The 25,723-nt window shown below is 46.0% G+C and overlaps 9 protein-coding genes across 9 annotated transcripts; 5 read left to right on the top strand and 4 right to left on the bottom strand.

Moving 5' to 3' along the window:
• Positions 1-77: 77 nt before the first annotated feature.
• AGABI2DRAFT_198736 (hypothetical protein) lies at positions 78-1,834 on the bottom strand (the record flags this gene model as incomplete). The annotated part of the gene is made up of 3 exons (XM_006457692.1): positions 78-1,451; positions 1,500-1,653; positions 1,704-1,834. The coding sequence occupies 3 exons, from the start codon at positions 1,832-1,834 to the stop codon at positions 261-263; spliced, it is 1,476 nt and encodes a 491-aa protein (XP_006457755.1). The 3' UTR covers positions 78-260.
• Positions 1,835-2,594: 760 nt separating this feature from the next.
• On the top strand, positions 2,595-4,477 carry AGABI2DRAFT_190181 (hypothetical protein). Its single transcript, XM_006457691.1, has one exon. It carries the CDS (start codon positions 2,599-2,601, stop codon positions 4,357-4,359), a length of 1,761 nt encoding a protein of 586 aa, XP_006457754.1. The 5' UTR covers positions 2,595-2,598; the 3' UTR covers positions 4,360-4,477.
• A 21-nt stretch (positions 4,478-4,498) lies between these two features.
• On the bottom strand, positions 4,499-7,464 carry AGABI2DRAFT_114796 (hypothetical protein; the record flags this gene model as incomplete). The annotated part of the gene is made up of 11 exons (XM_006457690.1): positions 4,499-4,834; positions 4,892-4,975; positions 5,046-5,293; positions 5,355-5,573; positions 5,622-5,675; positions 5,732-5,833; positions 5,888-6,020; positions 6,077-6,336; positions 6,388-6,483; positions 6,534-6,676; positions 6,737-7,464. 11 exons carry the CDS (start codon positions 7,462-7,464, stop codon positions 4,499-4,501), a joined length of 2,403 nt encoding a protein of 800 aa, XP_006457753.1.
• A 1,351-nt stretch (positions 7,465-8,815) lies between these two features.
• On the bottom strand, positions 8,816-9,527 carry AGABI2DRAFT_190180 (hypothetical protein; the record flags this gene model as incomplete). Its single annotated transcript, XM_006457689.1, has 5 exons — positions 9,473-9,527; positions 9,242-9,418; positions 9,124-9,183; positions 8,913-9,071; positions 8,816-8,854 (listed from the first exon to the last, which is right to left on the bottom strand). Exons 2-5 carry the CDS (start codon positions 9,401-9,403, stop codon positions 8,816-8,818), a joined length of 420 nt encoding a protein of 139 aa, XP_006457752.1. The 5' UTR covers positions 9,404-9,418; positions 9,473-9,527.
• Positions 9,528-10,957: 1,430 nt separating this feature from the next.
• On the top strand, positions 10,958-13,649 carry AGABI2DRAFT_176362 (hypothetical protein). Its single transcript, XM_006457688.1, has 7 exons — positions 10,958-11,115; positions 11,168-11,270; positions 11,324-11,353; positions 11,403-13,024; positions 13,086-13,250; positions 13,306-13,369; positions 13,493-13,649. The coding sequence occupies exons 2-7, from the start codon at positions 11,216-11,218 to the stop codon at positions 13,594-13,596; spliced, it is 2,040 nt and encodes a 679-aa protein (XP_006457751.1). The 5' UTR covers positions 10,958-11,115; positions 11,168-11,215; the 3' UTR covers positions 13,597-13,649.
• A 1,141-nt stretch (positions 13,650-14,790) lies between these two features.
• AGABI2DRAFT_63917 (hypothetical protein) lies at positions 14,791-16,217 on the bottom strand (the record flags this gene model as incomplete). The annotated part of the gene is made up of 6 exons (XM_006457687.1): positions 14,791-14,962; positions 15,019-15,190; positions 15,245-15,573; positions 15,629-15,774; positions 15,826-16,034; positions 16,085-16,217. 6 exons carry the CDS (start codon positions 16,215-16,217, stop codon positions 14,791-14,793), a joined length of 1,161 nt encoding a protein of 386 aa, XP_006457750.1.
• A 77-nt stretch (positions 16,218-16,294) lies between these two features.
• On the top strand, positions 16,295-18,063 carry AGABI2DRAFT_148303 (hypothetical protein; the record flags this gene model as incomplete). The annotated part of the gene is made up of 10 exons (XM_006457686.1): positions 16,295-16,449; positions 16,498-16,580; positions 16,631-16,772; positions 16,823-16,976; positions 17,040-17,264; positions 17,315-17,462; positions 17,528-17,684; positions 17,742-17,832; positions 17,901-17,969; positions 18,046-18,063. The coding sequence occupies 10 exons, from the start codon at positions 16,295-16,297 to the stop codon at positions 18,061-18,063; spliced, it is 1,242 nt and encodes a 413-aa protein (XP_006457749.1).
• Positions 18,064-18,586: 523 nt separating this feature from the next.
• AGABI2DRAFT_190177 (hypothetical protein) lies at positions 18,587-19,261 on the top strand. Its single transcript, XM_006457685.1, has one exon. The coding sequence runs from the start codon at positions 18,836-18,838 to the stop codon at positions 19,082-19,084; it is 249 nt and encodes an 82-aa protein (XP_006457748.1). The 5' UTR covers positions 18,587-18,835; the 3' UTR covers positions 19,085-19,261.
• Positions 19,262-24,303: 5,042 nt separating this feature from the next.
• AGABI2DRAFT_114790 (hypothetical protein) lies at positions 24,304-25,683 on the top strand (the record flags this gene model as incomplete). Its single annotated transcript, XM_006457684.1, has 2 exons — positions 24,304-25,296; positions 25,351-25,683. The coding sequence occupies 2 exons, from the start codon at positions 24,304-24,306 to the stop codon at positions 25,681-25,683; spliced, it is 1,326 nt and encodes a 441-aa protein (XP_006457747.1).
• Between the last annotated feature and the right edge of the window lie 40 nt (positions 25,684-25,723).

Raw genomic sequence — 25,723 nt, 5'->3', positions numbered from 1 at the left:
AAAGAATGAGAACATTTCCTCGTGGTGTCTTCTTCGTCTCAAAAGAAAAAATAATAAGTAAATAACCGAATATTGGAAAAAAAAGTTAAATAAAAAAGTTTCATGTCGTACAACCAAAAAAAGAAGGTGGAAAACGTGAAAAGACCATCCAAAGTATCGTCACAAAAAAGACAGAAAGAAAAAGCACAACTTCGTTATGATTAGAAAAATTCGTAAAAGAAAAGAAAAAAAAATTCAACAAAGAGACCCGTTCCATTCACTTACACCTCATTAATAGCTTTCCCAACACTCCCCTTTTCACCAGGATCTAAAGTTGGTGTAGGAGCTCTGGAAGGCCAAGGAGAACCATAAGGGGAATAATTATACCTTGGTGTGTCCAATGTTTCACCAAGTCCAGTGATAGGCGAAAGAGTTGTCGGACTATTGCTAGCGGTGATCGGAGTAGTGGTATATGAATCATTATCAGACCCTAGCCCAAGCGCGCCAACAATAACTTTGGGGCTCGGAAACGGAGACAATCGGCTCTTTTTCCGTTTGGTAGTGTGGAATGAATCAAGATCGGGATGACCGAGGATGACCATATCCGAAGATTCGGATAATTTGTCGTAAGAGGAAGAGGTGGTTAGGACAATGGATATGGGTTCTCTTCCTGGAGGCTGGTTGTACATCCAAGTTGCGGTCAAGACTGTCGTAGAACCAATGACGAATCCCCATGAGATATGGAAGTTGAACAAGGCGACACTAGCGAGGAAAGATAAAACGATGGCTAAACTTGTTGCGAAACCCTTGAGGATGTTATCCGAGTACTTGATAACAATCGCCGTTACGAGACCACCGAATACCTGAATACCAACTGTGGCCCACGCCCAGCCACCAAAGTGTTTGAAGAGATCGGCGATAAAACCATTGGCAGTGGATCGAGGCGGGTTGTAGAGGATAGGCAGGATGGCGGGGATAAGGGAAAAGAGCGAGAGCTGGACGTTGCGAACCCACAAGTCGGCCTTTGAGTTTTTCAAAACCATCTCGAAATACACACCCGCTAGGCCCGAGGTGAAACATGCGGCTGTGACGGCGCCGAAGCCTTTGAGAGGATCCATGGTGTGGATATGGAAATCATGAGCACTGCCCACGGGCGTATCTTTAGCCGGGGTATTGGAGGTAGCGGACTGAATTTGAACGATGCCGACGCCGATAGCCAAAAAGAACAAGGAAAGCCATTTGCTCGTGGAGAGTTTTTTGCGTAAGAGTGCGACGGTGAACGCGGCGGTCGTTAGGATTTTCATCTGATACGTGATTTGATAGGTTGCAACCGGGAGATTGGAAATGGCAACGAATTGGAGAGAATTTTGGATTACGTAAAGTACAGCAGGGATGGAGAGTTTCCAACAGTCAGGGCTGAAAATTTCACAGCAAACGCAGGAAAAGACGCTGGTGAATTTTTTTAACGGAGACTGGAGGCCGCTGTAGCGGGGATGGTCGGAGGCGGCGGTGGCGGTGACGTAGAGGGCCATGCAAAAGGAAATGGCGCCCTTGATGAGCTCGTTGAGGAGGACGGCGGCGGCGGGGGAGTAGGAGAGTTCTGGCGGGGTGGAGATGCGGGAGTAGTGCATGACGATGGCCAGCGCGGCGTTCTGCACGGCCAGCGTGACCAGTCTGGGGACGGGCTGAGTGTCAGGAATACAAAAAGAAAGAAAAGGGCGCACGACACGTATTTGAGCGGAAGGCCGCAGATGGAGGGCGAGGCTGGGGGGTCGGGGGTCGGGACATGGCCGAGCTTTTCTGGGTAGGGAGAGGAGGAGGAAGTCCGGGCAGCGGGCAGCGGGCGGTGGTGCATGGCGCGTCGTGGTTCAGAAGTCACAAGCCAGTGGTTATGTAGGGCAAGGGCCTTCCCACGCTAGTGATGATCATCAGCCATGGACGTGACAGGCGGACAGCAACAGACGGTGGGAGCCTCAGCCTCGCCTTTTTCTCTCCACCCGCAACACCAGCACTCCACTTCGGAGTTTGCTTTTTTCTGGGCTGCGTGTTTTTACCAGGAGTATCATCCTAGGCCCACACCGCCAACACGGAAAACAAACTTGCCACTCACTTTGCGTATTCTATTCTATACAAACAAATATATGTAGCAACCTCCAGGTGATCCTGCGTCCTGGCTCCTCGACCAACGGGAAGAGCGATCGGCAAGGATTGTTTTTGAGATCCCCAAGTCCTTCTTCGACGTTTGTCTGGGCTGACCCTCCCTGAAAACAAACCGCAACTATACGCCGCGAGCTCGCGGGGAGATGCAGCAATTTGGACGCCGTTGGGTTTCTTGAGAAAAAAACCCTCAAGTGGCTGAATTGATGACAAGCATCACTTTATATACCCGCCGGATATCGCCGATCACGTGATCACATGCAAAACGTTCTACTCCGAGTTTTTTTTTTTTTGTGTTAGCAGGATCAAACGTGCAAAGAGAAGGAATAAATTTGCAGTCAACGGAATATATGAATGAATTCTGAATTCTGGACTCGGAGTGATGTGGCCCGGCACCAATACAAACAAACAACCACAACTTCGGAAAAATCGGGTGTTTGACGCGTTTGCTTGGTTCTGCTTATGTCGGTGGCGAAAGCAAAGGCGGTCGTCCCGCCCGCGTCGACGTTTGCTGAACTTCTCCGCCGCTCCCGCTTCTCCTCGTACGACCAGGCTATAGCACAGACCTACACCGCCCCTCCCGCCTCCGCCCGCAGAGGAAATTATGGTCTCAAACGCGCCATCCCCATGACCTACAAGGACAGCTACATCTCCATCCCTACATTCGAGCATCACGCCCAGTTCACAGACTGGAATAATGCAGAACAGCAAGTCAAGTTTGTCAAACGTATGGAGGAAATGAACATCTGTCCTTCGCCTCGTCCGGATGCGAGCTGGGATCGTGCGCTGGGTGAAGCGCAAAACCAATGGCTTATTGACTCTGAATTTGCAGAGGTGGACTATTCATGCCGTCCTTCCGCCGCGACTTCTACCCCTCCTCCTCCTCCTGTTCCTGAGGAAAAAGAAAAAGTGGACGACATCAGATCGTTTGGTAAACAGGGTTCGCGCCAATACGGCTCTCGCCGTCCTTTACCTACTCACAATGGCGTTCAACTCAACATTCAATCACTGTCCCCCAAACAATTCCAACGCTATCTCTCTCAGCTTCGTGACCTCCGTCCCGAATTCCGTGCTTACATCACTCAACAATTCGAATCTCGTTACATTACCCAGAAGAAAGCCAAAGCAATGGAAAAGGGCAAAAAACCACCTTCTCAAGAGGAGCTCGATAACGGGTTGAGCAAAAAGGACGAATCCTTGCTCTACGTTGCCGCTCAATCACCCATGCACAAACTTCATCGACAATTCCTCGCGGAACAGTTCTCCAAGAACTATCTCGAAGATCCCTCTTCTCCTACTGCTCCTTCTAAAATCAAAGCTCAACCTCATCGTTTCGGAGGTCTCATTTACCATCATCCTTCGATGCTCCAATCCATCCTCACCTCCCCTCCTTTACCGGGTATCGTCCTCCAAGACTCCCCCCAGACATCCAATCAATTCACCAAAGAACGTTCTGACAACCAAAAACGTGCGAGAACGAATTATCTCGTTCTTTTCGGTGACGTGTTAGCCAAGTTATCACCCGCCAACGCCAAAGCTCTGGTACCAATTTATCATCCAGACACTCCAGATGGAGTTCTCCTAGGTGGACCTGATCCTTTAGGTTCTTCCACTGGTGGTAAGAAAGGTGCTGCGGCATTCAATGGGGATAACGACGGCTCCACCCGCACCCGCGCTGTCAGTTTCGCCAACTCAACAGAGCTTTTCCGTTTCACCTCTTACTTTATGGATCATCTCCCCAATGTTGTCTCTTACAAAACACAACATCAACGTCCCTCTGAACTCATCAACCAAATTAACATCGTAGCGGACGTGAACATTGACCTTCCATGGCACAGACGTAATCTGAATAATCCTCATAAACCGGGTTCACCGGAATATATTTCACATGTATCTGCGAATTCGGTGAAGCGGACGATGACGTATGGGTCACAGATGATGAATGGGAGTAATAATTTGATTGGGTATGGGAGTAGGTTTGAGGAGAGGGAGGCTATTGCGAGGGAGAGGAGGAAGAGAGAGAATTTTTTGGCACAGTCGAAGGGTGGTAGTAATTATGCGAGGGGGGTGGGGGAGCAGATTAATAGTATGGGTATGGGAATGGGAATGGGGGATGAGGCTGATGTGAGGGCGAAGACGTATTCGACTTTGAATGGGATGATGGCGGGTGGTAATAGACCGGACGGTCGGGATGTGGATGAGGATGATGAGGATTTGGAGTAGAGAGGGGTTATAATATATATATACATATATTCTATATGCTTTTTAAATAGAGTCTGAGCATCCCCGAGGTCGAACATAAAAGCTTTATGCACTATAGGAAGGCAATACACGAATTCCTTACAGCTGAACATCAACAACCTCACTCCGAATCACTCTCCCCCGAATCAACATCCATACCATCCTCCATCTCCTCCCTCCTAATCTGCTCAATCCCTCCATACGGCACCTTATCCTTCATCCACCTCCCCCACACATTATCTACTCTACACAACCCCGACGACGTCGCAGACGCCAATAACCCACACGCATTCAACCCATTTCCATTATTCCAAGTCACTTTATGAACGGCGACTTCTTGTGGCCAGGCACCTGTACTGATGCTAGTATTATCATTACTAGTACTGGTGTCTTTTTTGGATTTTTGGTGTTGTTGTTGTTTGGCTTTTGAGGCGGCTGTTGGACGATCGGCGGATTCCTGGTAGAGTTGTGAATGACGAGAGTTTTTTGAGAGAGAGAAGTGGAAAAAACATACTTGAGGTAAGAACTGATCCAACATCCTAAACTCTCCCGTTTTTCGTTTAAAATCCATCTGATAAACTTTATGAACAAAAAACGGCTATGCAATCATTTCATATCAATATCAATATCAATATTATTATTATTCAAAAATCCAAATGACGACGCACTATAGATCCAGACCTTCTCGTCGATCTCAAAAGGTTGGTCGTCAAACACGATCCATCAGCCGACCCAACTCCAAGTTGAGGATGCCATTCTGATGAACTGACACTCCATACCGGTCCTTGAGGTTCTAGTAACATATGTCCTCGTCCAAGCATACTCGGAGAAGCAGAATACGATTTCACAATGTTTTCATGATCGATGGTGACAGGTCCTCCACCATAAGGAGAATATGACATCGTGCTGATTACGTCTAATCATCATAGTCAGATATAATAATCCCTTTTCCTGGTGGTAGTAAGAAAAACACTGACCTCGAGTACGATTCATTACGCTAGCACGTCCTGTACGAATATCGGTAAGACATTCCATACCGTCATAAGCTCCGCTCGCAATCACAGTTGGGTCTTCAAACAGCTTACGAACACCCGAAGTTGAACCAGATGGTGCTCTAATCCATGCGAGTGCACGAATGGCTGATTGATGGGCAGTGATGTAGTGTGTAGGCAAAAGATCTGTGATAGTGGGAGAATCTAGGGGTCATCGTTAGATCAAATTCTCCAAAATTGGAGCATATATACCTGCTGCGGTAGACAGTTCGAGAGCCGTACCGACATTATATACGGCAATGATTCCTGATAATGCCAGTTAAGCCAGTCAAGTACTGGGGCAGAGCGGGAACACAACATACCATTCGTTGTACCAATAGCCACCATTTCACTATTTGCCCAGTCCAAAGACCAACAAGAGGTTTCTTCTAGAGAAATGCGAACGAGAGGTTCTGATACCTTCACTAACGAAAGTGAAACGCTTCAGGTAGATACTACAACAACCGAAAACTACAAACCATAAACTGGGAGAGAAGTCCGACCGGTTTTCTGCATGTCTTCCGGTTCGGGGACAGCGTAGATCGTTAACGAGCCATCTTCGAATGTTCCTGCGAGCAGACCCAGTTTCCTTGGCTTTTTCGCCTCCGGGGGCTGTGGTAATAAAGATTGAGAAGGACAGTCGCCCAAAAAGCAAAAAAAGGACGTACTACGTCGGTGGACTGGGAAGGAGGGCACCACTTGAGGTCGTGGGCAGGACCACTTTCAATACACAAAATCATTTCGCATTGCATTTTCGGGCTGTTCTGTGCTCTAGACCCAGCGGCACGCGAACTGTTGCTTTCAGGGCTTGATAATGACCAAATTTGGATGCACGAGTAAGAAGGGCGGGAGACTTTGGCTCCAATTTCAGGAGAATGAGAGCTCGTAGGGAATGGAGCGACCGCAAGATACTGTTTGAACCCACGTTCTGTGATACGATATAAGCTACTGTCAAAGGGCAAAAAAGCAGTTGACAAACTTGGACGATCATCGCGATGGATAGGACACCAGTCGAGGCCCCAAGCAGGAGCACCGGGATTGAAGATGTGTGCTTGGCTTTCGGGAACGAATTCTGCTACTCGAAATGAATATCACGAGGAAAGAAAGGGAAGGACGCGACTTTACACATGGAACGAGCTTCAAGTATATGAATTTCGGTCAGAGTTTGCTCGTCATATGGTCCAAAGTAGCATTTGAGCGGAGGTGGAGGTCTGAGGTTTCCTTCTTCCGTTGTGCTTGTGTCCGACGGTAAGTATGGAGCGGCTTCCCTGGGTGAAGGGAATCAACAACGATCGAAAGCCAAGATAACATAGAATGAACATGCATACTCCTTTGTGAGGATTCTCCAACCATTTTTCACTCGGACCGCACTATGCACAACTGGTCTTCTTTCCGCTTCTAAATCACCGCCATTGCCCAGTAACTCGGCTTCTTTGAACCATCCCCGGTCCTCAGCCATCTCCCATAACGGTCCAGAGCCGACATTGTAACCCCAGGCTTTATTGACACGTTCCATAACTTTGTCATTACTGATACCATTGGTCATCACAATGCTCGGGGCTCGGAACAGTTCAGGCCTCTGTTTTAGTCGTTCGGCGCGTCCATCACGCCTGTAGAGCGGAATAGCACGATGCCGGTGGTGAGTGCTGGGCGTCGGAAGAGTATACATCTGCCTCCTCGTTTTCGTCAGACTAGGTCCCAAACTCGGGTGCCCATTCCCCTTCTTCGCCGGTGCCTTACCCTTTCCTTTGGCCTTTGACGTCGACGTTAATGGGATCACATCAAGATCCATGTCTGTAATCAGGTTCATTGGTGATTCTTCAACCTCAAACTCGACTTTGTCGTCCGGCGTTGATTCCTCGGCTTCTTCTTCGGCTTGTTGTGTTTGCTCCGCTACGTCTTTGTTGTTTTCAGGAGAAAATTCTGAGCCGCTGGAGCCATCGTCGTCGACGTTCATCCTAGATGTCTCGCCAGGGCTCGCATCTGAGGCTTCATCGCGGTCGGCCACGAGGAGATAGCTAGGTTTGGCCTTACGTGGGCGCAGTTGGCGTGTCATTGGATGTTCTATTTAGGGAACACCCGTGCAGCACACAAATCTTATCTAATCAGAAGATATTCAAACTCACAGTTACAGTAGCATCGCTTGTACTTGAAAATGGAGGACAGGCCAAGATCTCGGGTTGTCGGCTACGGATGGAAACAGGTATGTTTTTCTGTTTTTGTGCGGGGAACCGGGGGACTCGCTCAAATTTGCTTAGATCGAATATTGTGATGGCCTTCAAGCTGTTCCTTGATGTGCCAGTTGTCTTATCGTGATTTTGCGTGCTGTTGGGTCCCCAATGCAAGAGCAGTCAACTCATGCAAGTATTTCCGTCAATCATTGTCTACAATGGTTCCGGCACGATGAGAACCCTTTCATTTGGTTTTTCTATCCTTATTACATGATTAGCGGTTTACTCCTCTGCAGATTATCAAGAAATATTTTAAGGTATGCTTGGTTACGGCCACAAGATTATAATGGTAGGTTGAGTGGTGATGCTACAGATCGAAGAAATATGTGAACAAAAATGAAAATCGAAGACAAGAATCCAAGGAATAAACATGTCTCAAGGAAGTGAGAGTATTGGTATTTTTTGTGCGTCTCTTGCGTATGGACTAGCTTCAGAGGTGACTTCGACCACAGAAGAGGGAGAAAAATCCCTTCCCAAGAAAAGCGTGAATAATCTTGCAGTGATCAACCAACTCAAGTAAATGATAGGGTTTGGCACCAGGTATCGGGAGTGGGAGGCCTGGTGCAAGCCGACAAATGAGTTGGAACGTGATGAGGCACACAAATCTTATCTAATCAGAAGATATTCAAACTCACAGTTACAGTAGCATCGCTTGTACTTGAAAATGGAGGACAGGCCAAGATCTCGGGTTGTCGGCTAAATATGAAAATAGGTATGTTTTTCTTTTCTTGTGCGGGGAACCGGGGGACACGCTTAATTTTGCTTAGATCGAATATTGTGATGGCCTTCAACTTATTGTTCCTTGATGTGCCAGTTGTCTTATCGTGGTTTTGCGTGCTGTCGGGTCCCCAATGCAAGAGCAGTCCACTCACGCAAGTATTTCCGTTAATTATTGTCTGCAATGATTCCGGCACGATGAGAACCCTTTCGTTTGGTTTTTCTATACTTATTACATGATTACTAGCGGTTTACTCCTCTGCAGATTATCAAGAAATATCCTAAGGTATGTTTGGTTACGACCACAAGATGATAATGGTAGGTTGAGTGGTGATGCTACAGATCGAAGAAATATGTGACCAAAAATGAAAATCGAAGACGAGAATCCAAGGAATAAACATGTCTCAAGGAAGTGAGAGTATTGGTATTTTTTGTGCGTCCCTTGCGTATGGACTAGCTTCAGAGGTGACTTCGACCACAGAAGAGGGAGAAAAATCCCTACCCAAGCAAAGCGTGAATAATCTTGCAGTGGGCACGAATGATTTCATCAGCTTACCCTGAAGACTGCTCGATGAAATACGCCAACGCGCTTGAATTTTTTTCGGGCGGATGAAGGGGCCTCACGCTCAGCGCAAGACTTGAAGGCAAAGGGACGAGCGTCGACATAGTATGTTGCCTTTCTTTCTCCTCCTTCATCCCCAGGAAAACCAATGTCCTAACAATAATCGGTAAGTGGTTTATTCCCACCCTTTAAAAGTCTTACTCACAAGAAGAAAACTGCTCCGATAGCTTTCATTGTCGTCAAAGTACGGTAATTCCATTGTCCGCTAAATGAGGCATGTTGAGCCCTGATCATTTACACGAGGTCAAAAACAGGAAAATTACCACGGAGCAGTAGGTCTCTTCACTGTCACTCCAACATGGGCCATATATTTCTCGCCTTGTATCTCGATAGTAATCGGGTAGAGAAAGGGTATTGTCCTGATGGGGACGAGAAACGAGAGAGGATAGCGAACGGGAGAACTTTCGAGAAAGTATCGATTTCATTGACTCCTTTGATTGCTTTTTTAATTAGGTTGAGTTCAGTCCTATTAACCTGCTCCGAGGTGGACTTACTGCAAGCGAGAAAAAGAGCGTTCAAAAATGCGAAGAGGAGTGGGAGAAAGGATGGGGAAGGGGGTGCACCCTGGTGCACACTAGCCGACTTTTATAGCGGAAGTCGCCAAATCCACATCTATAATGGGTAGGAACTTCGACGCTGCCGTCCACGAGGCAGTATCCAAAACAAAATAGTCCAATCCACCCCGATCAAGTAATTTTACGTGGAATGTCGCTGACAGACGATGACTCGTTCCAATACCTTTCCCTTCTTTGTAAATATGAGTTCGTCTGTGAGAATAAGAGTTACCCCACGTTGCACTTCAATCTAACCACCAAGGCTGAGCGTGTGAGGCAAGGGCGGGAGAACTCTTAACGCGAGGCATTACTTGGGATATCAAGCCTCCTGGTTCATACTTTCCTGTACTCCGTAATGTCCTTTGCCACGTTGTCCTGAAACATCAGTCTGGAATGACCTGACCCACCCTGATTCTACCACTGGCAGGGAAATACCTAGAGTCCGAATCAATTGAATCATCATCAACCGTGACACACATAGTACCATGAGGCATCCAAGAACTTTCAAGTCATTCATCTACAATAAACTTTCAAGGACTTTCCAGCATCCTACTGAACAAAGCTAGGCCCCATGACAAGTCCAAGCTCTCTAAGACCTTCGTTACCTTAGAGACTCACAGAACGCAACTCTATTTGACCGATATTCCGGAAAAAGTGATCGAAAAATCGGCACTCATAGTGATTGTTCTTTTTCCAGCTACTTCTAAGTTTACACGAGGCCGCAACCTTGATACTATTTTCAGACCACCTACCATGTTATAAGTTTCCAACATTGAAACATGTAGTTCGAGGGAAAAAAGAACAACGATGGACCTTCTCTTTCAATGATAGAATAAAGACAACGTTCAGGAGTACGGAAGACTTCGTGCCGGAAAGAAACAACAAAAACCTTTTCGGTAAATGAAACGAGCATCGGAAGACACCGGGGCAAATGAACCAACGAATTTCATGAATTTCGTTCATAGAAGCTGGAGCTTTGTTGAGTGCGGACCATAGAAGGTGGATTTGGACGAAATGACTAGGTTCGGGCTCGCCACGAGGAACGAAAATTTCGTGATCTTGGAAAATAATCAATGATGGATTTTCTATCTTCCAGTAACCATCCGGTCACACCCAAATCAGCGGCGGTGTCTCGCCCATGTTTTCGCACAAATCAATTTATTGCTCTTCAAGAGTTTGTGTATGAAAGTAGTAACGAGCAAGGTGCTGGGAATGTGACGGGTTTCGTACGACATAAAACATATGCATCAGTCTCCCCAGGATTCTAATGGAGACGAATTATTAGGTTCATCCCACTATGACCCCACCACTATGACTTGCGGCTCCCCATGCTTTGGGCGTCAATCATGTGCATTCCTCATTTCAGGCGATACTTAGCTAACTTGCACAGGTTGGATGATCTTTCCTCTACTTACTCGATGCATTCATGTTTATCCCACTGTCTTCCCTTTCTACGCTCCCGCCGTTCATCTTCTTCCAACCATATAGACGCCATCCAAGCTCAGCAGCCACCGGCACCACCGCCCTTACCATATATACCCATTACACCTCCGCAGCAGTCCTTGAGGTTTGAACCACTGATTGTGAGTTTCTCATGAATTTGAACTGCAAATAAAGACGTTGAAACACACTTAGCCACCTTCAGGCCCGGATTCGTTACAACAGCAACGCCAGGCGCAAGGCATGTTTAATCAAGCGCACGACTTCACTGTGATGGGAACCTTTATTGAGAGCAATGGTGAGATTCCTTCCGTGAGATTGGTTTGCATATTCTGATTATTTCTTCACTAGTCATTCATAATAATCTCACCCCAAACCAATGTAAGCAATGTTCTTGTCCCGCGCCCTCATTGATCGTTATCTCTGCCAGTCATGAAAGAATTCCTTGAGAAAACAATACCTGGAGCAGAATTCGACTCTTCCGATCGTGATCCCCCGCCGCGATGTCATCCCAAAACTCGGTTGGCCATCCTCGACCGGTGCCTATACTTCATTCAAAACTGCGACGGCAAGGAAAAGATACGCTGGGTGGTCGGTGCGGCTGGAGTTGGAAAGTCAGCCGTCATGCAGAGTGTGGTTGAGTCTCCGGAGCTTCTAGTGAGCTCCCACGCATCGGTCTTTTTTTCAATCAACGGACGCAATGATGGAACGAAAGCTATTGCAACTATTTCCTACCAGTTTGCAGCCAAATCCGAAGTGTACCGTCAGCTCATCGAGAAAGAAATCAGCCGCGATCCGTCACTCCTTCGATCGTCAATGGCAAAGCAATTCAACAAGCTCATCGTTGAGCCCTTCATCCACCAGCCCCAACTAAATTCTGCCGGACGTGTCTTGATCGTCATTGATGGCCTTGATGAATGCAGCGGTTCAGGCATTCAGTTAAATCTCCTCCGTTACATATCTGATTTATGCATCAAGTATCCGTCCTCGCCTCTTGTGTGGCTCATTGCCAGTCGCCCTGAAACACACATCAATTCCTTTTTTGCTAGAGCCGAGATTACGCCAGCATATGAGAAGGAGGAAATTCCGGTAGATTCTGATGAGGCTCGTGCAGATGTTGAGCGGTTCTTGCGTGACGAGTTTACGGAAATGAAACATGTCGCAGATTCACTCGATCCACAATGGCCAGAGGAACGGGACGTGTGGAAACTCGCCAATGCTTCGGGTGGACTATTTGCATATGCGCATACGGTCATCAGATATATTGGCGACTCGACGACTGGAAGCCCAGCCTCACAACTCTCTGATGTTTTAAATGTCATTGATAATCATCCAATGACGGATGTGCCACGAGAGGATCACCCGATGGCCTCACTCGATGCCTTGTACGCCCGGATTCTGTCCAACGTCCCTTCCAGGGTCATGATAAACACCCGAAAACTTTTAGTGGTTTTAGTGTCAGGTTGGAATTCAGTCTTGCCTCAACCTCGGCCTCTTTATACAGAAGCGAACTTTATTGTGCTGTGCAATTGGTTAGGTATGACAGCTGATGAAGCTTATGCCGCCCTCAGTCATCTCCGTTCTGTTTTGCGTGTTCCTAAACGCGATAAAGCTCATAAACTGATACTTGAACCTTTCCATAAATCACTCATCGACTATGTATCCGATTTTACACGATCCGGATTTTCCCCCCATATCAAGCGCGAAGCTCAAAGACTCAAGAACCAATGTGCATTCAGAATCTTGAAGGAGGCTCCTGATGGCATTGATTTTTTAGGTGCAGGTTATTCGATGAAGTACTGCACGATAAAGCCTGGTCCCGGTACGGGTGACAAGATTGCGCTTTCTTGGCCAGTGGTTGATGGTTACATTGGTTGGGATAATTGCAAAACGAGGTTGAACGTGTATAAATTGGCCATTGGAGAGGTTATAACCGGGATAAAACGTGGGGATCAAACCTTCCAAAATGAGTTTTGTATCCGTCTTTTGACTACTGGGCTTGAGGTGTATGATATGGGTTTTCCATTTCGAGCATTGTGTGATTTGCTGTTTGTGAGTTCATGATTTATAATATTTTTTTTCCTGTATTGGTGAGGCTGAATTTATTCGTTAGGATGAATCTCGACGTGATGGATTTATGATGCATGGTATACTCAAACAAATGCCCCTCAAGGCGGTTAACACTTCCATTATCTTCGACGTTGTCAAGCTACACTTCCGTCGTCCTGCTACAGGAGCAGTGACAAATGTACCTCATCCACAGAATTCATCTTGTGATGTAAGCGAAAATAGTCGTATTTTGAATCCACCCATTGAATTAGTGTTTTTTGCAGCATGAATGGGATAGTGAGTGGCAAGAAGGAAAGGACCAGGACTCGAAGACTACCTTTGTGTGGGGTAAGCAGTTTGGATGCACTTTCTGCTCCGGACGGCTTAGACACCAGTTGGAAAACTTGAAGTCCCACTCCCCGGACCATACCCTTCTAATCGTGTTCACTTCGCTTGGAGATTGTTGTGTAGAATTGCAATTTGTGAATCCAGAAGATGGTATGTCGGAGTGGATATACCAGTTTTGGTGTCGTCGTTCGCCGGAGGAGCATAGAATGTATAGAAGCACTGTATAATGCACGAACTCTTAAAACTTCATGTTGTAAAATATAATTCTGAGTTTTGGCTCCATGATCGTCGTCCATTGACCTCATGTTACATGGTTTCAACGACTAGGAAGAATAAAATAAAGAGAAATAATGGTGATAGTCACCATCATTGGATTGTATTCCTCGCCAAATTGTTACCTCATATCAGGCTTTCGACCCTCCTTGACATGGATAGGAGAAAATTCTTTCTTTCTTTCTACTCGATCCCGCGCCGTTATATCAATCAACCCCATTGAAGAAGGCTTCAAAACCGGAAAGAGTTGGATGGTATTATTAGGATGAGGGTTGAAGATGTGGAAACGACGAAAATATGTGATAATGGTGCGAATCGAGAGAACGAAGAACGAATCAAACGGAACTGGGGGGGATCGAGAGACATAAGCAGTGTCATCTATCTTAATACATGGCTATAATTTTTAATAATTTATAATGGAAACGAGAAAAAGGTCCAGAAATCGAGGAGCAACATTTCTCTCGGTTACTTGAGTTCTGAAACTTGAAACAGCTTGCCATCGCAGTTACGAATGAAGTATAAGCATTGGTCGAGGATGGCCAAACGAGTTTTGGGATGACATCGCGGTGGGGGATCACGTTCAGAAGAGTCGAATTGTGCTCCAGGTATTGTTTTCTCCAGAAATTCTTTCATGACTGGCAGAGATAGCGATTAATGAGGTAGCGGGACAAGAATATTGCTTACATTGGTTTGAGGTGAGATTATTATGAATGACTAGTGCAAGAGAAAATCAGAATATGCAAACCAATCTCACGAAAGGAATCTCACCATTGGCCTCGATAAAGGTTCCCATCACAGTGAAGTCGTGCGCTTGATTAAACATGCCTTGCGTCTGGTGTTGCTGCTGCTGCGGTGTCATGGGTAAGTATGGTAAAGGCGGTGGTGGCAGAGGGTGCTGAGCTTGGACGGTATCTATATGGTTGGAAGGAGATGAACGGCGAGAACGCAGAAAGGGAAGACAATGGGATAAACATGAATGCATAGAGGAAAGATCATCGTCCAACCTGTCCAAATCAGCCAAGTATCGCCTGATGTAAGGAATACACAGACCATTAGCAGTTGATTGACGCCCAAAAGCACGGGCAGCCGCAAGTCATGGTAGAATAATTCGTCTCTCTTGAATGAACAAATCATACAATTGAATTCATCTAATACAACACTTTACTCAACCTCTGCACCTCATTCAACAAAATATCACCCTGCTTAACAACCTGTTCATACTGCGCACTCTTCACCGACGGCCTCGTCGTCTCCACAATCCCATTCACTTTATCTATCGAACAATGTAATCGCCCATTTGCAATAAACCGCGACAATTCACTTTTAAAAAATTTCAATTTAGATCATAGAGAGATTCAGAATTTATCACAACTCACTTGTCGATATAATTGACGGTGACGCCGAACGCCGCAGCGAGACTGTCTAGAGTAAGACTGCGATATGATTCTAAAAGTTGGGAGTATGCGAGTATACGCATTTCTCGGATGTAATACCGGGTATGAGGAGAGAGTATACGAGATGGTAAAAGATAAGTATCTTCCAGAGTAGCTAACACAAGTGGGATAAGAAATCAAAATCAGAAAAAAATGGTGTATAACGTACCAAGGGCAGAGAAAAACTTGTCATAACGACAATTATACAAGTTCTTGATCAATTCGCCGAGTGCTGGTACATCAGGTAAAGCTTGATTGACTTCCGGGGCGTTGATGACTTTTTTCTTGAGATCGACACGTTTGAGAGTGAGAGCATTGGCGATGACGGTTAGAGTGACGAAATCGTTGTAAGAGATGAGTTCGGTGGTAGTAAACGTAGACAAGGCGTCAAGTAATAGCTCGCCTCCGCGTTTAAATTGTCGGATGGAGAGTAGATGGAGACCATTGTAAACTTTGAGACGATTGCGGCGATCCCAGTCGCCCCCTTCTTCAATTAGTCTGAAAAGCCTGAATATCAGGATGAGTCTCTTAGAAAGAAGGATGAGGAGCATACACTTCGGCTTTGGATACGTAGGTATTGATAAGGTCATGGTCACCAAAGAAAAAACCAATGCGGGCAAGGGTGAGGACGATATCTATACGAGAACCTAGACCAGGTGTCTTTTCGAGGGCAAGCTTTTGAGCTTCAACGGCTCGGTCCTGTCAATGCGGGTTTAGAGAAAGTTGCACATAGAAAACGATAAAACAGACTTTGTCGCCAATTCTGGTGAGATAGTTTGCACGAGCTTTGAGCGCGTCTGAAATTTCGGATTCGCCCTCTGTTTTCTCTGCCTCTGCCAGGCGTTCGTCCAACGTCTTGAGCTCGTCCTCGTTTTCCTTTTCCAGCGACTCTAGCAAACTCTTATCTAGCGGCAGTACCGATGAGGACGCGGTTATCGATCGATAGTACGGTGCCATTTCTACAATGCAATCTGAGCATCTACATAATGAAGTGGAAGAGGATACGCACGGTCAGCGCGGATGCCGTCGAGGAGATTGGTCCGTGCATCTGGATGTTTGGATTCGAAGGCGGGGTTTGAGAGGACAAAGAGGTGTTGGGGGAGGGTGAGATTGGGGATGGGCAGGATGGTGTCGTCGGCCATTTGGTAGAGAGAGAGATCAGATTCAGTCAATGACGCGTCTCTCACTGGTTCCCACGCTCGACGCGTCATCTCTACCCATGTCTCTCCTCGCACAGGCAGAGGCCAACCCAGCCAACGCAGAACAAATCCTGCGCCAGATTCTCGCAGAAAACACGACGACAACAGATCCTGCCGTCCTCCGCGACAAGGAGACGGCGCTCGTCAAACTCGGCCAGCTCTATCGCGATCAAAAGTGCGTAGTACTCGACTTTGGGTCATCGTTGGTTAAAATTGAAAGCAGAAATGCATCGTCGCTGGCGGGTGTGATCACACTCTCTCGCTCTTTCATGTCCTCCACGGCCAAAGCAAAGACAGCCAAACTCAGTACGCACATCTGTTATCTATCCCCGTCTACCACCTCACATCCCATCCAGTCCGAACCCTACTCGACTTTTTCTCCGCCATTCCAAACAGTCAAGAAATCCAAATGAAGACTCTCATCGACAATATCGCCTGGGCAAAAGCTGAGAAACGGGTATTCCTCAAACATAGTCTCGAAACTCGTCTCGTCGGAATGTCCGTCTTCTTTATGCTTATTCAACTCGGAAACCTCACATTCTTGACAGACAACTCGAGTCTCAACAATTCCAACCCGCACTTGTCCTCATCGATACTCTCCTCACCGAACTCAAACGTCTCGACGACAAAATGATTCTCACCGAAGTCCATCTCCTCGAAAGTCGAGTCTATCGCGGGATCGGCAATCTCCCAAAAGCCAAGGTGCGGGTGAACAAGTCACAGTTCATTTACGCAAGACTCTCACACATACATCTCTTTTTTCAGGCTGCTCTAACATCTTCACGAACTGCTGCCAACTCTATCTACTGTCCACCCACTCTCCAAGCTTCTCTAGACCTCCAATCCGGAGTTCTCCACGCCGAAGATAAAGATTACACCACCGGCTACTCCTACTTTTTCGAATCATTCGAAAACCTTTCAGCTCAAGGTGACGATGGTGCCCTCGACGCTCTCAAATACATGCTCCTTTGCAAAGTCATGCTCAACCTCGTCCGTATTCAATCTTACACTGAAGCTTCTTTTCTCACTTTTGGGGGTAGCCGGAAGATGTCTCAACATTATTAACAAACAAATTAGCCATCAAATACGCTCATCTCAGAGAAGTAGAAAGTATGCGTGCTATAGCACGTGCACATCAAGAACGCAATCTTGCCGATTTTGAAAAAGCGTTATTCGATTATAAACATGGTTTTTGTCTAGTTTCTCTTTTTCACAATATATCCAATTTCTCAGTTTTTTTTTTTCTTTTTTAGAATTGTCTTCGGATCCAACGATTCGTTCACATCTTGCTGCATTATACGATACCCTCCTCGAACAAAATTTACTTCGGATTATCGAACCTTATTCTGTTGTTGAGATTACACATGTAGCATCATTAGTTGGACAAGGTCAACAAGCTGTCGAAGCCAAGTCAGTAATCTTTTTTTTTGTTCTCTCAGTTGGGTTACATAAATAATTTCTTTTCAGATTATCGCAAATGATTTTGGATAAAGTGTTTCATGGCGTTTTAGATCAAGGTCGTGGTTGTCTTTTAGTTTTCGATGAACCCGAATCCGACGTGAGTCACTTTTTTTTTTTTCAGTTTCAGAGTGAGAGCTAATAATCGTTTGTTTTTTTTTTTTTAAGAATACGTATGGGGCGGCGATTGATACATTACAACAAGTTGGGAAGGTTGTGCAATCGCTGTATGCAAAGGTTCGTTTTGTTTTTTTTTGGTTTATGGTTTTTGTGGAACAAGTGGATATTGATTTTTTTGGTTTTTTTTTTGTAGACTGTAAAGATTGCGTAGATGTATAATAATGGAATTCGATATCATTTTTTCAAAAGATTATCATAAGAGCGTAGTTCGTGAGCTGGTAGTCTCTGGTCAATCGACAAACTGGGCACGAAGTGAGATCGAAGTTGGACATCCGAGGAGAACTCACTCGAAAAAAGCAGGTTCGCGGGGAGTGAATAAATACTTGTCTTTTCGGGTGATAGCACTAAACACGAACATGATTCCGAGAAAATCAAATTATCTTTGACCTTCCACTTTTTTTAACAAAAAAAAAACTAGAGTAAGTATGTAGTAGAGAAAAATAGTTGCAAGTAGTAGCCGCAATTATAGTAAGTGGATGAGTAGAATACAGTTCCTCGACGATAGCATAAAAACACACAACAAAACAACAAAAATGAAATAAAAACATAAAGAAACGAAGAAAGAAAAATAAAAAAAAAGAATAATACGAAAGATATTATACGTATCTACATCTACATATACTTATATATATATATCAAAAAGAGATCACTCATTCAAACAAGATCGCAAGCCGGATACAACACCGAATCCTCCGCCAACCTCTCAAACTCGGTTCTAATCCTCCTCTCCTTCAACTCTTTCACAAACTCTGTCCAATCATCTCCAGGTAGGAACCCCGCACCCACAAATTCCAATTTCTTACATTGGCAGCAATGTCGATGTGTGGTGGTGGTCCAGCGGGAGGAGACCATTTTGCGGAAGGAGGTTAGGTCTGTGCAGGGCCAAATGTGGAGATGTTCGAGGTGGGGGCAGAGGAGTCGACATGGACGACGAGGGCTGGTTGGTGTTGTCGGTTGTGAAGATTCCGGATGTACATAACAATCGTCATTGTCATCATCGTCATCATTATCAACGGAATGCGCCAATGGGTCAAAAAGTTCCTTTCCGAAACAGTGCCGAGAATCACCCGCACCGACAACCGAAGAATTCACAACCTCAAGCCACCTCAAACTCCTCGACACCAAACGCAAGACTCTCAAAACCACATGAGAGTGTGCCGAATGGCATTTGAGGGAAAGATGAACGAGAGGACATTGAGATCGTTCTAAAAGCTTGTAGAATTCATCGCAAGCACTCGAGTTCCGTGAGGCTTCGAATTCGAATTTCACAAGTCGCGGAAGAGTCAGAGCTCGGAGTAATGGTTCCCCAGAAACCCGTTTCAATTTCAGTGCGAGTTTCAATGAACATATGTTGGAGGTGACGTCTTCATCAAAGGTTGGAAAGATAGTCGGTGGAGGTAAAAGTGGTACGGGTGAAGGAGGTTGTGATGTTGGCGGAGGGAGTTCTTCTACAAGGCCGTCTGATATTTCAAACTGCCCTTCAGTAAGGTGTTTCGCATGCGAGAGAATGGAAAGGAAATCCTGCGGAGATATCGACTTGCTAAGCCTGATAATCCGCAAGAATTCCAAAAAATTAGGAAATGGAAACTGAATACTAGGATTATGGATTAAAGGAGCGTACAGATTCTGCATGGAATCTGTGAGGATGTGTTGCGCAATGTGGGCCATCATTTTATCAGTAGCGAGATTGTCGGGGGAAAGCTCGAATGTTTCCAAAGAAGGAAGGCGCTTCTTCAGGGACCAAGTTCCGACACCTACGTATGGCCCTTTCGCTTTGATAGACAGCTTCTCCACAGCATCAAGCCTGGTGAGGATGCCTTCAACAATGTCAACGCAGGGGGGAATTCCGAGTGAGACCCGAGTCAAGTCCCACCATCCAACATCCAACATGTGGAGATTCGAAACTGCATCGCTTCCTTCGAGCTCAAGCTTGAGTTGGCGCAACGCCGGCATGTGACAACTCCGGAATAACCCGTTAAGATTGGCCTCCGTGTTTATCGTTAAAGAACGCAGATGCAAAAGATGGTGCGTTTTTGGTTCTGGATAGACAACTTCTCTATTATGGGGAAATATTGTCCTGAGAGAAAGTTTCTCGATCGAGGACGCGTATTCCAAGATGGTCAAGCAGTCATATAACGTCAGCTTGACACACAGTTTCACATGAGTGAGGATACCCCAAGGCAAAGCGAAAAAGCTACTCCACGGAAGATCAAGTTCCCTCGGAAAGTAAGAGCAAAACCAAGAACCAGTCATGTACCATTCAACTCTCCGTAGGTTTTCCAATGCCGGCCCTCTGGAGAGCTGTCGGCGGACATTTTCTCTCGCAGTAGTGTGAGAGAAGAGATCAGGCAAGTCTCGACTGGTCGAGCACTCCCTTGAAAGCAAGTGTGGAATTTTGATAGTTATGGCCTTTGATTTGACAACCAAACCAAAGAGGTATCGAGAAAGCCGTGTGTCAATGAACCTTACTTTGTCGGGAAACCGAACAGCGATACTGTCAAAGCTGGTCAGGTTTTGGGTTACACGCTGATACCACTCGAATATCTTGGGGTCGTGATTCGATTTCCCAAGGGACACGTCGAGACATCTCCAAAGCTCGGGCACACAATCGACGGTCGACCTCCAATTGCTTTCTACGAGTCGAAGAGGGAATGGAGAAAACAGGAAGGAATCCGGAACTGATGCGTTGCGTCGTGGGGCAAAATACTGCAAGATGATTTGAAACACCTCTCGAGGTAGAACATCCATCGGGCGATAATGATTAGGTTCAGCTTGTGCACGCGGAAGCATCGGAGAGGTGGACGAAAGAGGCTGTAGCGGTGGAAAGAGGGACTGCGGTGACGAAAGTGGGCGTGCTTCAGGGGGGGAACCGGTCAGCTGCTCTGTTCCATCGGTCGAAGCGGTGGGCGACGATAGTGAGGTATTGGGGTGGTACTGAAACGATGGCCAAAGAGATGCCGGTGTTGAGCATCTCGTCCTCGCCATGTCGGCGTCATGTCGGGGGGCATAATGGCCTACGGCCTTGACGAGGAGTACAATAGAGATGCCGAGGGATACGAGGCACAGAATTAGGATTATGATAATGCAGGGTAGGGGAGCGGAACCATCTCGAAGAGTGCGGATGAAAAGCCGAAGCCAATCTTGCAGAAAGGCGAGGGAGAACATGCAAAAGGGAGCCACAAAAGCTAGAGGAATGAAGACAAAACTAAGAAAGCTGCGTCCGGGAGAAACGCTGTGGGGATAAAATAGATACCCTGATAGGGGAAAACTAGCAAAGTTTCCTATGCTGTATTCGCGGTAGTGGAACCTGCCAGTGACAAATGTGTGAAAACAAATGTTACAACTTTACCACGCTTCTACATGAGCTTTTTACCCCACTCACCCCAGGTAAAGAAGTAGATTGCTTCAAGCGAATCCAGCGCGGAACATATACCAAATGTCTATGCTTTTACAGATCCCGCTGCGAGGCCCCTCCCCTTTTCAGGGGGTAAAAAGTGGAGAAGGAAGGAAGGAAGTTTGATTGAAAGACCATCAGGTCCCCTTTCCAAGCTTTTATAGAGGGCGTTCTGCTTCATATAGATGAGCGTGGTTCGGTGATACCTCACCAGATGCCCGAAGTGTATAAATAGTCAATGACTGAATCAAAATGAAGACTCGGAGGTCATTGCCTCTGGTGATGAGGCGACGGCAACATTGTATGAACAAAAAAAGATCATTACGGTAGAGGGCCACCATTCGTGGATTTAGAGTGAGCGAACCGACCATCATCCTGCCGCTGGACATCAGCGACCACCACCTTACTCCCCTGGATATCACCGCCCGTTGGACCTCCAATGTTGTTCTTTAGCGGCGATAGGCTGTGCTTAAGCAAGCGGAACACTTGCAGTCCGGAACATACTTTAGTTAGTTTTCATCTCTTTTCCCTCCCAACCGTTATCAATTGACCGGATATAAAGATGGTTGGTACCAATATATTCTTATACCATTCTCGCCGATCTTGTTGTTCCAAAATAAACAAACAAGAGTTGATTGACTTCCAGAAAACAAGCTTTCCCGAGCTGCTAACCGCTGGAAATTTTGACTCAGGCGGTATGAAAGATATCGTCGTAAAACAGATGATCGATATTAGTGCAGCAAGTCGTAAACACAAACCCTATGGTCTCGATCCGAATTTTTTAAGAAAAATGTAATGCCCGCAACCTAGCCCGTAAATACAAAACGTTACAGAATGAAACGATCAATACTTCGATGAAGTCACTAGCGACCAAGTTGTAAGAAATCGTGTGAGTTGAGTCACTTCTTTTGATGACCGAGATGCTGACCTGTGCCACCGGTTGTGACGTAATTGAAAGTAATTGCCATAAGGCTGATATGTCGCGTTTGATATGTTAAAAATAAGCGTGAGGTTTGTTCGGGAGTTTAAGAAGAGGTCGAATTATAAATTACTAGCGGGGGATCCAAATATTCACTGGCAACTTGAATATTTTGTGAGCACCACCGTGACGAACATGAAGACCGGTTTCCATACCCCGGCTCCAAAAAAGTCTAGTATAGTAAGATATCGTATCCCACGAAGAAGAATTATTATTTCTGTCCACTGTTTTGTTCTTCTGGAGATGACCGGACAGAAGCAGTGCCTTGGCAATGCTTGTATCAAAGATTCTGAAGTGATATTTGAAATCATAAGCACATATCGGATGATGATAAAGATATAGAAAACAAAAAGATATCAATCAGTAAGTCCAGCGCACTGTCATCTGCGTCGGATAATAAAAACCATCACTGTAGATGGGGATTAGCGGCACAGCCGTCAATACTCTCTTATATTTTTTGTACTCGGGCCCAAGTACAAAAATAGGAAGATCATGGTACTATCATACTCTTTAATTCTTACAAATCTCCGAGCATTTCGATTCCGCGGGACCCTTCTGTCTCCTCTGGTTGTTTAACTGCTGGTATGCAGATTATCAGATTCCGTTGGTCAAGGTTTTGTCTTAGTTTCTTTTAGGTATTGTGGAGTTTGTTCTAATGCTGGCGGATGAGTGAAATCTTGCCTTTCCATCCTGAGTAGGCCAATTGAGCGTGAGTGCGCAATCGCCGATGAAGGAATCAGATCATGCCTTCCGCGATGCTTGATACGTATACATTGATGGATGGGTTAATTAAGTGTGGGTACATACGTACATATCCACCCGTTTCATGTGATCATCACGGACTCAATGTATCTTGATTTCGACTTGCTCATAAATTCCTTCTTCTCGGACACTAACCTATGCCAGGTAGACAGCTCTAATCTGGTTCAGTGGTCCAGAAAGAGAGATCGTCGAAATGTTATCGGGTGAACATCCGGCAACTTCTTACCAGAGGCAGTGATTCAAAGTTTACATTCATAGCATAAAACATGTAAGATGTGTTTGACAAACGACATTCATTCTCTTGATTTGTTATGCCTAATTTGTCTATACTAGACACGAGACGTCAGTCATGCATTGTTCCGATTGGGAGCCTTGGGAGCCTTGCCAGCACGAGAGACGAAAGCAGCATCGCGTGGCGAAAGTCAGCAGGTGGCTCTTGTGCACAGAAATGTTAGCACCCCTGCGTCTATGCGCAATGACGCGCAAAAAACAATGTGTTGGGCAAAGGGGTCTGGAGTATTCATCCATCAGGTGAACGAGCGGGACTTACGATAAGAAGACATGTCTGAGGGACACACCTTAAGGAATCAGTGTTCTAGTCCTGCAACGTTGGAGACACGCCTGAGCAACATCATTAATTTTATGATTAGCCAATGCCTTGGATCAAAATAGCCTTGTAAGTATTCGGCCTCGGCACACCATCTAATGAGAGGGTTGAAGATAATCTCATAATACCCCATAGTGTTCAATCGTCCTCCGAGATTTTATCACAAAATCAACTCGTGTACGTGCTTGATTTCATTTTTTCCATGAAACATATCAATCAACTCTTTACCCCTCATTTTAGCTTGAACTTTCAATGAAGAGACATGAACCGATATCGCTATCACCCACGATTTAAATTCCCTCGGGGAATCACAGCGTCATGGGTTGTAAAAACGTGTATTGCACGAGGATGGATCTGTGCCAGCGATAAAGCCGGAAGCTGGAAACATAAATGTGAACGTTATTTTTAGATTGTGTAGATTCCCTTTTATGGTGTGATTCCTCTATTTGTGCTTGCTTAGACACTTTACGGAACCAGGTTCACGAGGATTCCGCGTTCTGCCAGTTTCCACATGCGCAAAAGAAGAAAGTCCTGACTCTCAGAGACCTGGATTGCACTCTCAGTCGCCGTGTAGGCCATATATACGCCCTCAATCACTGATATGCAATTCATCACAAAAATCTATCATTCGATCGCCTCCCTCTTTACTATGGATCCTCCTGAAATTCTCCAACCTCCGACAGATGGACACAAAATCTGGCACTCGGTGTTGAATAATTCAATTTCACTCGCAGACTACCTGGAACGCGTTGATATGCACTACTCTCTTCCCGGGGTGATTTGCGGTCCCGATGACTGGTTTGTCTCTCGCGTTGAGGCATACAAGCGTGACGATGGTGTACGGCATGAGCTTTTGCTTGTTAAAGCCAAGCGGACTCCTCGTCTCCCTGGGAACGCTTCTGCCCTTAAGGATGACCAAGATAACGACTTGAAGGATGCTTGTCTTGTTATCGAGCGCTGCGTGGAAAACAACGAGGCTGCGAGAGGAAAGTCGGCATCGGGAGGCAACACGGAATCTCTCAGGGATGAGGAGGACTACTCAAAGGGGAGGGATGGTTCGTCTGCTTCTCTGTCTGATAGTTTGTCGAGGGGTTCAAACACCATGGTAAAATGGGTGTGGGGGGGAAGGACTGCACGGGACACTGCTCGATTCATTCGTTCCAAGGAATTGGCGCTTAAGGGTTGCGACCAACTAGGATACATGGACTTCCCTGTCCCTCCTCGTCTTTCAGCTGATAACGATTTTCGAGCTGCCTTGCATGCCTTAGAAAACCCACCGGCCGAACCCTCCCCCCAGGTTGCTCGCTTCGTCTCCCTCCCCACCCTCATCTCGCTTGCCTCGTTTATCAGTGGAAAGTACCCCACGTACACACCGACCGATACCAATTGTTATTGGTATTGCGCAATGATCATACATATCCTTCGCAGGTATGCTTGGGTAGATTTCACCATTCTCACCAAAAAGGATTCTGTCGTCATTGGTCCTCAGGATCCTCGCTCTATCATCAACAGTAAAGTCAGAGCCGCCAAGAGTGTTATGGGTAGTTGTTTTTTCTTAACCATCACTGGGGTTCCTGCAGACGGTAAAGTCGTTAAAGATGCTGAAGAATGGAGATTGAAGGATAAGATGAGAACGGAACAGGTTCGTCTCGTTGCCTTCGAGTTGCCTCTTTTGTTGATCTGGTTCTGATGACAGCTCCGGGATGTGCGATACGCTAAACTTACCAAAATGAGGGAAGTGGAAGAAGGGATGGAGCAAGAGAGGAGCAAGCGTAAGGAGGCAGAAGATGCGATAGCAGAGGAGAAAATGAAAAGGCTGGGAGAGACAAAGAGGAGACTCAAAGAAAAAGAGAAGAGAACGGAAGAGACAAAGAAGAGAATCCACGAGGGGAAGAAGAAACGCGAGGCGATGAAGAGAGCAGACGTAGAGAAGAAGAGAGCTGACATAGAGAAGAAGAGAGCTGACGATGCAACCAGGGAGCTAGCAGACGTGCGTCGAGAACTTGAGGCATTGAAAGCTAGCCAATGAGTATCAGAATATTGATTGATTGATGTACGATAATTACGAA

The sequence above is a fragment of the Agaricus bisporus genome (genome assembly GCF_000300575.1).
Source record: "Agaricus bisporus var. bisporus H97 unplaced genomic scaffold AGABI2scaffold_2, whole genome shotgun sequence".
NCBI classification, from domain to species: Eukaryota; Fungi; Basidiomycota; class Agaricomycetes; order Agaricales; family Agaricaceae; genus Agaricus; species Agaricus bisporus.
The sequence above is the reverse complement of the archived record's forward strand: the minus strand, read 5'-3'. Positions and strand labels throughout refer to the sequence as shown.

Bases quoted from the DNA above. Each gene is read 5' to 3' on its own strand.
- AGABI2DRAFT_176362 (XM_006457688.1), top strand. From the start codon at position 11,216: ATGTTTAATCAAGCGCACGACTTCACTGTGATGGGAACCTTTATTGAG. The intron at 11,354-11,402 runs GTAAGCAATGTT...TATCTCTGCCAG, and splicing joins TAATCTCACCCCAAACCAAT to TCATGAAAGAATTCCTTGAG. The intron at 13,025-13,085 runs GTGAGTTCATGA...TTTATTCGTTAG, and splicing joins CATTGTGTGATTTGCTGTTT to GATGAATCTCGACGTGATGG.
- AGABI2DRAFT_190181 (XM_006457691.1), top strand. From the start codon at position 2,599: ATGTCGGTGGCGAAAGCAAAGGCGGTCGTCCCGCCCGCGTCGACGTTT.
- AGABI2DRAFT_190177 (XM_006457685.1), top strand. From the start codon at position 18,836: ATGGACGACGAGGGCTGGTTGGTGTTGTCGGTTGTGAAGATTCCGGAT.